The sequence below is a fragment of the Sphaeramia orbicularis genome, chromosome 17, assembly GCF_902148855.1.
Source record: "Sphaeramia orbicularis chromosome 17, fSphaOr1.1, whole genome shotgun sequence".
Lineage (NCBI taxonomy): Eukaryota > Metazoa > Chordata > Actinopteri > Kurtiformes > Apogonidae > Sphaeramia > Sphaeramia orbicularis.
In genome coordinates, this window is record NC_043973.1 from 45,222,248 (window position 1) to 45,234,777 (window position 12,530).

General features: G+C 36.8%; 2 protein-coding genes across 2 annotated transcripts in view; both read right to left on the reverse strand.

The window, feature by feature from the left end:
* Positions 1-2,658: 2,658 nt before the first annotated feature.
* Positions 2,659-10,410, reverse strand: atpsckmt (fATP synthase c subunit lysine N-methyltransferase). The gene is made up of 4 exons (XM_030160011.1): positions 9,891-10,410; positions 6,496-6,633; positions 4,491-4,541; positions 2,659-3,029 (listed from the first exon to the last, which is right to left on the reverse strand). The coding sequence occupies exons 1-4, from the start codon at positions 10,173-10,175 to the stop codon at positions 2,811-2,813; spliced, it is 693 nt and encodes a 230-aa protein (XP_030015871.1). The 5' UTR covers positions 10,176-10,410; the 3' UTR covers positions 2,659-2,810.
* Positions 10,411-11,920: 1,510 nt separating this feature from the next.
* The window catches only part of LOC115436975 (neuropilin and tolloid-like protein 1), a 51,329-nt gene continuing 50,719 nt past the window's right edge, over positions 11,921-12,530 (reverse strand). Inside the window, exon 10 of the mRNA XM_030160012.1 lies at positions 11,921-12,518. Within this exon, the coding sequence (XP_030015872.1) occupies positions 11,981-12,518 (538 nt within the window). The 3' untranslated portion in view covers positions 11,921-11,980. The remainder of the gene's footprint in view (positions 12,519-12,530) is intronic.

Sequence of the window (12,530 nt, forward strand, 5' to 3'; positions counted from 1 at the left end):
TTTCTATGTACACAAAAGGCCTATTTCTCTCAAATATTGTTCATAAATTTGTCTAAATCTGTGTTAGTGAGCACTTCTCCTTTGTCCTTTGCTGAGATAATCCATCCACCTCACAGGTGTGGCATATCAAGATGCTGATTAGACAGCAGGATTACTGCACAGGTGTGACTTAGGCTGGCCACAATAAAAGGCCACTCTAAAATGTGCACTTTCACTGTATTGGGTGGTCCAGGGGGGTCAGAAAACCAGTCAGTATTTGGTGTGACCACCATTTTCCTCGCACAGTCTTCTTCATGAATTCTCTGAAACACCTTTGGAGATGGCTTATGGTAGAGAAATGAACATTCAATTCACAGGCAAAAGCTCTGGTGGAGATTCCTGAAGTCAGCATGACCATTGCATATTCCCTCAAAACTTGTGACATCTGTGGTATTGTGCTGTGTGATAAAACTGCACATTTTGGAGTGGCCTTTTATTGTGGCCAGCCTAAGTCACACCTGTGCAATAATCCTGCTGTCTAATCAGCATCTTGATATGCCACACCTGTGAGGTGGATGGATTATCTCAGCAAAGAAGAAGTGTTCACTAACACAAATTTAGACAGATTTGTGAACAATATTTGAGAGAAATAAACCTTGTGTGTACACAGAAAAAGTTTTAGATCTTTGAGTTCAGCTCATGACAAATGGGAGCAAAAACAAAAGTGGTGCGTTTATATTTTTGTTCAGTGTATGTTTTTACCGAGACGCTGTGTGAAAACTATGAAATAATTTTTTAAATGTTGTTAATCTGATGTTTTGTCACATTTTAACATACTTACTTTATGGGGATTATATGCAAAAAAAAAAAAAAAAAAAAATGTTAATGATAGTCTAACAATGACAAGCACCTGATTTACACTCAAACATGTTAGTGCAGACCAGTTTTATCAAGAACAGCAAAGTTACAGTAATAGCATGAATTGCAGTGTATGGGATGATGCTTAAGTGTCCACTGTGTTGGTTGATATGGAACTAAAATAATAAAATCCTTGAAAATACGATAAGAGAACTGCTGTAGAATAGCTGTCCACTGTAGTGACCACTATGCATGAAAGGGTTAATGTCTGTTTTTTAATAATATCAGCCTGCCCAGGGACTACAGGTGGAAATTAGCACTTTTTAAGGTTAATGTATGTTGTGCATTGTCCCTGTCTAAATGAATAAAATAAAAATAAAATAAATAAAGCTACTACGTTTGATTTTAATCACTTTATGGAAATATTTAGATTAATTTGGGGAACATTTTACAATAAAATTACATTTTTACATTTCACTGCTGATGGTTTTAAACGTGTATACAACATAAAAAATATGTGTGTATGTGTATGCCATGGGTGTAAAACTCATTTCAGTTCAAAGGTCACATATAACCCAATTTAATGACCTGTAAAATAATAGCATAAACTTATCTTAATAGCATAATGACCTGTAAATAATGCAAGCTCAAATTTTTCTCTTCATTTTTGCGCAAACAAGTGAAATTCAATCATGAAAATTTTTATATTTACAAATTATCCCTCCACAAAATATATGAACCCGAAATGTATAATAATAATAATAATAATAATAAGCTGAGGCATAAAATTATTAAAATTCACTTGTCATTTACACATGTGCATTACAACTTAACAGATCACAGTGGATCTACAAAAATGACACATGTAAAAACAAACACCTGGAAATGAAAAATAAAGCGTTTAACTTTATGATCAAAATAAGTTGTCAAGACTTAATGACACCCTTGACTGTAAATGTCTTTTGCGTAATTTTGGCACTTTGTACATTCATCCTGTGGGCTGTACACTGCAAAAAAGGGGTGTCTAAAAAGAAAATAAAAACACTAAATCTGAGGAAAAAGGTACTCAGAACAAGTGAAATATCTGTCTATGCAGCAAGATAATTTAACTTTACAAGATTTCTAGAAATAAGCATGTCTACAGCTAAAGTCATGGAAAAAATTATTAGACCACCCTTGTTTTCTTCAATTTCTTGTTCATTTTAATGCCCGATCCAACTAAAGGTACATTTGTTTGGACAAATATGATAACAAAAATAGCTCATAGTAGTTTAATTTCAGAGCTGATATCTATCCATTTTCCATGTTTTCTTGATAATAACCAAAATCACTTCAGTTCTTACATCAATATCTATGGCATTGTACTGACAAAAACAGCGCTTTTAGGCATTCCATGTTTTCTTTTCTCTCTGTTTTAGTCACATGATACACACATAACCATTGTTTTTGATGACTTTTGACGGTCTAATATTTTTTTCCATAACTGTATGAACATTTAAAATAAGAAATGAACTCTTAACACCTACCTAACACGTCTAAATCTATTTTTTTTATCGTAATAAGAACCAAATAATTTACGGTGTATGTTTGACACCCCTGGTCTACACTGGAAAAAATCTAAATCTTACCAAGTGTATTTTTCTCATTTCTAGTCAAAATATCTCATCACACTTAAAATAAGACAAAATCACCTGAAGAGTAACTTTTCAATAAGATATAAGAACAGATTTTTAGACAATAGATCTGGAAAATCTGATTTCGAGAAGTCTTACCAAGATAATTTTCACTTATCATTATCAGATTTTTGTGCTTAATTCGATACAATCTTTAACAACTCTAAGACAACTTTCCAGTGTCAGTCAGCTTCTCTTGTACAGAAATCTTGAATTGAAATCCAAAATGTCCAACTTTCTGCCGCTTCAAGTCCATCCCAGTGGAGAAATTTCACCGTCCACCTGCTCTAAACGTGTGTATTATGTGTTTGAATCTGTTGCGTCTTCCTGTTGTGACACTGTCCTCGTCATTTCTCCGTGCAGATCCGATTTAAACGTCTTGGCGTCATACACCCACACGGTGTCGATGCCCTCCCCGGCGGTATGTTCAGGGACCCACGTAGGGAAGGGGAAGCGGCAGGCCACCACCTTGGCCGTACTCGGTAACTCGTTTGCCAGCTTGAGCTCCAGTTTGTCCATCTGCGAATCAGAGACGTATTCAGAAATTACATTTACAGAAGGTTTATAAAGTCATGAAGAAACAGACGATGATATAAAACTAATGATCCTAATTACAGAGCTCTTTCCAAAGAAATTAGTTGTATGTTGTACATTTCTCACTGGAAACAGATCACTCTGTCACCAAAAATTGCTTTTAATTTCAAGCCAAGGCCTGTTACACTAGAGAATATACCTTTATAATCTTACATCCACTGGTGTAGCCCAGGGTATATGGAGTCTACCTACTTATTTTTCAGCCATCATTGCGTATACCCACTTCTAATCCCCCCCGATGTGCACTATTCAGTAGTATCTGAGCCCATTTTTTCCCCCTAGGATGGTGGAGCCATGACCCGCCCTACTCTGCCTCTAATTGGCTAGTACTCACTGCCTTCACTGATTACATTGGTTAACTTTAGGCACGAGGACTGATGAGCCAATCAGAGGCAGAGTAGGGTGGGTCATGCCGAGGGAAAATATTGCTAACTGAGCACTGTCCACCTCTGGAACCTGATTGGACACCTCAGGTGCCAGTTCCACCCCAGTTGATTGACAGGTCACTGCATGTCTCGTTGAAAGATGCGCGATTGTTGGAGATGCAAACGAGAAAGGCAAAATAAACGTCTTTCAAGTGAGTGACACATATGGAGAGAACCTACACTACCAGGCAAAAGTTTGGACTCACCTGGTTTTTCTTTATTTTTATGACTATTTCCATTGTAGATTCTCAATGAAGGCATCAAAACTATGAATGAACACATATGGAATGATGCAGTTTAAAAAGGTGTGACAAAACTCAAAGCATGTTTTATATTTTAGATTATTCAAAATGGCCACATTTTGCTTTTATTACTGCTTTGTGCATCCTTGGCATTCTCTCGATGAGCATCATGACGTAATCACCTGAAATGTTTTCCAAAAGTCTGGAAGGAGTTCCAAATGATGCTGAGCTCTTGTTGGCCATCTGTGGTCCATCTCATGTCATTTAAATAAGAAGGTGAGTCCAAACTTTTGCCTGGTAGTATACCTTCATGGAATATATAATTCTGAGGAAAGTTTTAAGGTGGTTTCAGAATGAGTCATTAGACATTCATGCAGCTGTTTGTGTAACCAGTAAAACCTACAAACTGCTCCTGATCAATTCATGATAATTTTATAATAGTGAACAAATACTACTGAAGAATTTTTGGGTAAACTAAATATAGTAGTCTTACATGTCACTGTTTCTAAAAAAGGGTTTGTTTCTTGACTTAAAAAAAACAAAAAAGGCAAAAATTGAGAGTATACCCACTACACCACTGCTTACATCTACACAACTGACATTTCTTTGACTTGTGCCACTTTCTTGTCTTTCATTCAGATTGTTTATCCTTCCCTAAAGACTGAACAAATAAGAGTAACATATAAAGGTTGAAGAACTATTAAGATGGAAGAGCTCACCATTTGAGGGACTCCAAAAATGACAACGTTGGAGTACTGCGCAAAACTGACCTGGGAAAAGAATCAGACATAAAGTAAATGACAAATCTGTTTTTGTCTCATCTTACTTGTTGTCACGTTTGGTTATGTTTTCAACAGCATCCACTTAGCTGGCTTGTCCCACTGTCTTGTCTTATGTCTATTTTGTCCCACTGTCTTGTCTCGTCCTGTCCCTGAACACTTTCGTCTATATGAGCCTACCTCTATGTATATGTATACAAGCAAGGAATGGATGAACATGTGAATATAAAGTTTGAGATTGTTACTTAAACACAAGCTGTAATTAAAAATAAAGTTGTCCTCTGAAGAGGGGAGGTGGTGGCGGGTTAAGAAAAAAAAAAGTAAATAACAAAGCAAACTGAAAATGTACCCTACCCCAGTGCAATACTCACAACCAATGCATCTTTTTTCTGAGTAAGATAAGATATTCCTGTCTTAGTCCCATTAGGGGAAATTCCAGATTCACGGCAGCAAAACACAGAAGAGCGAAAAAGAGCAAAATCAAAATAAAGACAAATTCAAAAAAAGCTATAAATACTGTTTACAGCTGTGCACATGCTGATCATGCCACAGGTTGAATCTTGCCTTGTATATAATATCCTTTACTGCCTGTATATGTTATTTGTTGTACATATTTGTCATCTGTAGTGCAGTTAGCTTTTTGTACAGGGTGGGGAAGCAAAATTTACAATGAACATTTAGTTGTTTTTTCTCAGCAGGCACTACGTCAATTGTTTTGAAACCAAACATATATTGATGTCATAATCATACCTAACACTATTATCCATACCTTTTCAGAAACTTTTGCCCATATGAGTAATCAGGTAAGCAAACGTCAAAGAGTGTGTGATTTGCTGAATGCACTCGTCACACCAAAGGAGATTTCAAAAATAGTTGGAGTGTCCATAAAGACTGTTTATAATGGAAAGAAGAGAATGACTATGACCAAAACTATTACGAGAAAGTCTGGAAGATACTATTAAAGAAGAATGGGAGAAGTTGTCACCCGAATATTTGAGGAACACTTGCGCAAGTTTCAGGAAGCGTGTGAAGGCAGTTATTGAGAAAGAAGGAGGACACATAGAATAAAAACATTTTCTATTACGTCAATTTTCTTGTGGCAAATAAATTCTCATGACTTTCAATAAATTAATTGGTCATACACTGTCTTTCAATCCCTGCCACAAAATATTGTAAATTTTGCTTCCCCACCCTGCATATATTAATAGTTTTGTAGTACTTTGATAGTATATGCATATTTAATTTTTTTCTTGTATCTTTCGTACATTGTCTGCATTTTTCAGTACTTGTGATATTTTTTTACAGCCGTTTTTTGCACTAATTGTTTTTGCTGCTAAAAACAAATTTTCATTGTTCCTGTGAGAAAGAGCTATTCTATTCAATTCTATTCTATTCTATTCTAGTCTATTCTATTCTAAATGTTCCTAATGCTTATAGTTTCTGCATAATATTCAGACAAATACAATAGCAGAAAAAATTATTAGACCACCAAAAGTCATCAAAAACAATGGTTATGGAATCAGTACTAACTCCTGTGTGTATCATGTGATTATAACAGACAGAAAAGAAAACATGGAATGCCTAAAAGCACTGTTTTTGTCAGTACAATGCCATAGATATTGATGTAAGAATTGAAGTGATTTTGGTTATTATCAAGAAAACCATGGAAAATGGATAGATATCAGCTCTGAAATTAAACTCTTATGAGCTATTTTTGTTGTTCTCATTATATTTGTCCAAACAAGTGTACCTATAGTTGTACCAGGCATTAAAATGAACAAGAAATTGAAGAAAACAAGAGTGGTCTAATAATTTTTTCGGTAACTGTACCTCAGAATAAGATGACTTTAATATTACCAACACATTATGACACCAAGCAATATCTAAGTTTTTCTTTCTATAATGAATAAAAGACATTTTGAGCAACAGTAAAATCGTCAGCCACCTTCCACAGGTCAGAGATGTAGAACGATGTTGAATGTCGGACTCCTTCTCTCCAGGCCTTATAGCGCGAGTACCAAACCAGCCAAGGATTCAGCTCAAAGCCTGATGCCCGGAAGCCCTGCTTTGCTGCTGCGATCACCTGCAAATTGAACAACAAACAAATTATCAGGCAGCATTATGATTAGGAAACATCTAGCAGGTCATTCAGACTGGACAACACAACAGTATAACCCTGTCCTGTTTATGTCTCATCTGTACTGACTTTTTGCAAATTCCTCTCTGTTGTACATATGTATATAGTCTGTATAGTTTTTTTTATTACTCCTATTGTTTTTTTCCACTATCTTTATGCATATACACTTTTTTTCTTGCACTTTATTCTTGTGCTGCCTTGACCGTTGAATTTCCCTGTTGTGGGATCAATAAAGTCTAATCTAATATTTAAATAATTGTGGAATCTGTTTTGAGGCAAGGCAAATTTATTCGTATAGCACAATTCATACACAGGGCAATTCACAGTGCTTTACAAAAATGGAAGAGAGACAGGTTAAAAACACACAATTACAATTAAAACATAATCAATAAAAACATAAATATTAATCAATTAAAATAAAATAAAAGAGAAGAGAAGAGTGCAGATAGAACCCTTTCAGTTGTTCTATGCACAGTTGAACAGAGCTGTTTTCAGCCTGGACTTAAACATTTTCTCAGAGTCGAGACTTGGCTCACTGTTCCAGAGTTCAGCTGCATAGAACTGAAACGCAGCTTCACCGTGTTTAGTCCTGACTCTGGGCACCAGCAAAAGACCAGTCCCTGAGGTTCTCAGGGTCCGAGATAGTTCACATGGGACCAACATGTCAGAGATGTACTTTGGTGCTAGACCATGGACAGACTTCTACACAGGCAGAGCTGTTTTAAAGTCTATTCTTAGTGAAAGGAAGCCAGAGCAGAGATCTGGACCTGGACCAGGACTACTGTGGTTGTACTTCCTGGTTCTAGTCAGGACCCGAGCAGCATCATTGTGGATGGACTGCAGGTGTCTAACAGCTGGTTTAGAGAGTCCAGTGAGAAGGCTGTTCCAGTAGTCTAACCTGCTAGAGATAAATGCATGGATAAGTCTAAGTCATCTCATTTTGAGTCATCTCTTTCTCTTTTTTCTACAAGTGATATTAAAATTTTCTAAACAGTTCCATAAAGCAAACTCTGGCTATATTCCGTACTGCCGAACTTCTGTAAGTCAGTATTCTCTAAAATATCGTGGACCACATCTTTGGAATAATCTACGACCTGAACTACATCAATATCTTCTTTATCATTATTTAAAAAGCATCTGAAAAGGACTCTAATTCATGAAAAAATGTAAGGCTGTGTATCATTTGATTTGTATTTGATGATTTGTATTTGTATTGTTTTTACTTTATTATTTCAGTTATATTGTATTTTTAATTCTTTTTTCCCCCCTTGTATATTGTTTATTTCACATAAGCCTTTTTTGGCTTCTATCCTTTCCTGCACAATGATGACACTTGTTTGAATGTTGTTGTCATGTTTTAATTTTTCTCTTGCTGTTTTATGATGTGCAAATAAATAAAATAGAGTTTTTAAGCTAAAAATAATGAGCCTATTTGAGAAATGATAGGTGAAACTTTAACTTTTGACACTGACGTTCACTTTGACCTGATCTGGCCCAAACGAAAAGTGTCATAATATAACTTTTGTTATGATGTAACCCTATATAAATATTTCAATTTTTTTTTTTTTTTTTCTTTAAGGCAGGTTTTTTAGTTTAGTTTTATTTCAGACACAAACATAATACAAAACATAGGGGGAAAAAAACAAAACAAGACAAAAATAAAAACTAGAATCATAGAAAATGGAATAACTGTTGTGCTTTAACCCTTTCATGCACAGTGGCCACTCCAGTGGACAGTTCTTCTCCAGCTGTTCTCTTGTATATTCATGGGTTTTGTTGTTTTAGTTCCATATCAGCCAACACAGTGGACACTTATGCACCATCCCATAATATTACATTGATATTCAGACCATTACTGTAACTGTACTGTTCTAGATAAACCTGATCTGCACTAACATATTTGAGTGGAAATCAATTATCTGTTAGAAAAAAAAGGTTTTTTTTTTGTTTTTTTTGCATATTATCTCCATGAAAAGAGTAATAACTAGCGTTAGAATATGTTAAAATGTGAGAAAACATCAGATTTTATGTCATTGTCTCCATATACTTTCTTAATATTGGGTTTTAACCCTTTCATGCATTAATTATGAGAACCTTAGTTAAGATTTTTTTCTTGAGTGTTTTTATTCCTCCATAGGCATGGAAAAAAACAATGTGATCAAGTTGTTTTTTTTTTCATGGAGTTACAAAAATGTCCATGCATTTAATTTTTGAAGTAAAGAAACGTGTTTAAAACCCAGTATCAGAAATTGATATTAAAACAATGAAATAAAATCTGATGTTTTCTCACATTTTAACAAATTCTAAGGCTAATTACCTCCGCCAAGGAGGTTATGTTTTTGCCAGGGTTTGTTTGTCTGTCTGTCTGTTAGTGTGCAACATAACTCAAAAAGTTATGGACAGATTTTGATGAAATTTTCAGGGTTTGTTGGAAATGGGATAAGAAAGAAATGATTTAATTTTGGTGGTGATGGGGGGGTGGGGGGGACCACGGGGGGGTGGGGGTGGGGGGGCGCAGACCAGAAAATTTCATCAAAATCTGTCCATAACTTTTTGAGTTATGTTGCACACTAACGGACAGCCAAACAAACAAACAAACAAACAAACAGACAGACAAACAAACCCTGGCAAAAACATAACCTCCTTGGCGTGTGTGTGTGTGGGGGGGGGGGGGGAGCACTGATCAGCCTTGGCGGAGGTCTGCGCTCTCCGAGTGCTTCTAGTTATTACTCTTTTCCTGGAGATAATATGCAAAACAAAACAAAAAAAAAACTTTTTTTTTTTCTAACAAATAATTGATTTACACTGAAGCATGTTACTGCAGATCAGGTTTATCTAGAACAGCAAAGTTACAGTAATGGTATGAATTGCAGTGTATTATGGGATGGTGCATAAGCGTCCACTGTGTTGGCTGATGTGGAATCAAAACAACAAAACCCATGAATATACAAGAGAACAGCTGGAGAATAAGTGTCCACTGTAGTGACCAGAATGCATGAAAGGGTTAAACACGTTTCTTTACTTTAAAAATTAAATGCATGGACATTTTTGTAACTCCATGAAAAAAAAAAAAAAACCTTGATCACATTGTTTTTTTCATGCCTATGGAGGAATAAAAACTCTCAAGAAAAAAATCTTAACTAAGGTTCTCATAATTATTGCATGAAAGGGTTAAAAGGGAGTCTAAGCCCACAGACACTCACTATCCTTCCATCTCCACTGCCGATGTCCACCAGACTTCCCGTCCTGGTTCGTAACACCCTCAGGACATTCTCCACCTGAGCTGTGGTCGCTGGGACAAACGGGAGACAGATTTTCCTGAGGGCGGGGGCGACGAACGGGGCCGTTACCGCGTACAGGGCGACGAGAGACCCCCCTACGACCCCCGTAACGACCAGCCCCAACCGGCTCCTGCTCCTGTCCCGGTTTACATCGCTTTCATTCCGGTTTGTTTGTGTTGTTCCCAGGAAAACCTCCTCTTGAGACATGTTGTGAATGTAGCATTAGCCGAACTTTTATGTGTGACGGACCGCTTTAGCAACACGAAAAAAACAAGTGTCACGAATAAAATAACACGACAACAAACTAAACCTCACATGCTCCGTCTAATAGTTCCGAAACGAAGCAGAAACTACACTAAACTATTAACTTTTTTGGCTTTTATAGATAAATATTAAGGTTCTGTTGCCGTTCATGCGTTCTGTAAGGTGACCTGTGCAGCGCCGATATAAGTCCGACTGGATCACGTAGACATCGCAACAAGGGTTCCGCCCGTAAAGAAAATAGACGTCAGGTAAAACGAGGAAAGCCAAAGAAATGGGAAAATATTCACGTTTATTTAAATAAATAAATATTGAGACAAAAATAACAAACATAATTCAAATGACTCAGCCGGACCAGAGGACAAACTACAAACACATAAATAAACACTAAACAGACACTCTTCAAACAAATACACAAATGATAATAAAATATAATGATTTACAGAAAACCAAAAGAGAGTAAAAAGAGACTGCAGATTTCTTGATATTGGATTAAGTATGCTGTTAGTGCTGTTTATCCAGGTTGTGTTTGAAGAAGACGAAGTGCTTTATTAGAAATTACAGGTGTTAACACTGTAGAATATTCACAGCTTGGATGTGTTTCAAAATACTCTGCTCCCTGAGATTGTATATTTTAAGAACAGTATTTTGAACACCACATTTATATGTGCAGACTTTTATAGTTAAAGGATTCATTGGTCCCAGTTGAGTTTCTGCCTCCATTGAGCATCTTTATATTTGAGTCTGGAATGGTACAGAATAATGTCTGAACATAAATTGAAGTAGGAAAATCTGACTATATTGGGAAACATAAGGGGATAAAACAGCAAAGCAAATCCTTCATTCAGAAGTAATGTCACATACTTTATGGTGTTTTCTATGTAGAGTATAAAATTCAGACTGAACAAGGAAAAAAAAGTGCAGGTCCTTCAATCAATAGACTAGGAATTATTATTGTATATGTAAAGAGAAGTAATTCTCTATTATTATTATTATTATTATTATTATTATTATTATTATTATTAATAATAATAATAATAATAATAATAATAATAATAATAATAGAAATGCATCTTATCCATGATGAACCACACATGGTTAGACAATATGGAGTTTTAGTTGTAATTGAATGAAAGTCTGAGGTTACAGTTCTTGTGATTCTTTTGTTAAATCTCCAAAATCCATGTATATATTACTTTTACAAATCTTAGTGCTGTTACATTTGGCTTTTTTCTCAAGGGTTCATTGGTCCCAGTTGAGTTTCTGCCTCCATTGAGTGTCTTTATATTTGATTCTGGCATGGTACAGAATAATCTTTGAACAAAAACTGAATTAGGAAAATCTCATGTTGGGAAACATATGGGAAAAAACAGCAAAGCAAATCCTTCATTCAGAACTAATCTCACATACTTTATGGTGTATTCTATGTAGAGGATACAATTCAGACTGAACAAGGAAAAAAAGTGCAGGTCCTTGAATCAATAGACTGGGAATTATCATTGTATATGTAAATAGAAGTCATTCTCTCTAAATAATAATAATCATTGTAATAGTTCAAATGCATTTTATCCGTAATGAACCACACCTGGTTAAACAACATGGCGTTTTAGTTGTAACTGAATGAAAATCTGAGGCTATGGTTCTTGTGATTCTTTTGTTAAATCTCCAAAATCCTTGTATATATTACTTCCACAAATCTTAGTGCAGTTACATTTGGGTTTTTTTTCTCATAAACCACTTGCTTTTCTGTCCTAGAAGTCATTGGACAGTGTGCGATGGACAGCTTGTTCCAGCCCCGGCATGCCGTGGTGAACATGCTGGGGGTGGATGTGGCGCTGGCTGGTGGTGGGTCCATCATCCATCATCAAATCATCGTCCTCCACTGCTCTGTACCCCTCGGCTCCGTCCTGAGAATAACTATGCTTCATCACTAATATGCTCCGTCTCCCAGCTGGAGTGGTGTGGTGGGACAGGCATGGTGACTGCTGGCCCCCCATCGCCGGCGGTAGAAGAGGCCCCAGACCCCCGCCGTCTGCCGAGATGGTGGCGTCCCTAATGCTCAGGTTGCTGCGGCTGCCGTGGACGCTGCCGTGGACGCTGCCCTGGTGGGAGCCGCAATGGTGGTCGCGGATGCATTTGGAGGAGGAGCGCTGAAGCTTGTGGAACTTCTCAAAGTCCTCGGCCAGGGCGGCTTCGGTCAGGTCACCGGACGGGGCCCGACGGAGGGTGCAGAGCTCGTAGTGAGGAGGCTCGAAGCCGGGGTGGAGGAGGGCGGGGTCGAAATCATCTCTGTGTAGAAGC

Coding starts and splice junctions, on each gene's coding strand:
- atpsckmt (XM_030160011.1), bottom strand. CDS start 10,175: ATGTCTCAAGAGGAGGTTTTCCTGGGAACAACACAAACAAACCGGAAT. Junction 4,542..6,495: donor ACATCTCTGACCTGTGGAAG/GTGGCTGACGAT, acceptor TTCTTTTCCCAG/GTCAGTTTTGCGCAGTACTC. Junction 3,030..4,490: donor TTTTTGGAGTCCCTCAAATG/GTGAGCTCTTCC, acceptor TCTGATTCGCAG/ATGGACAAACTGGAGCTCAA.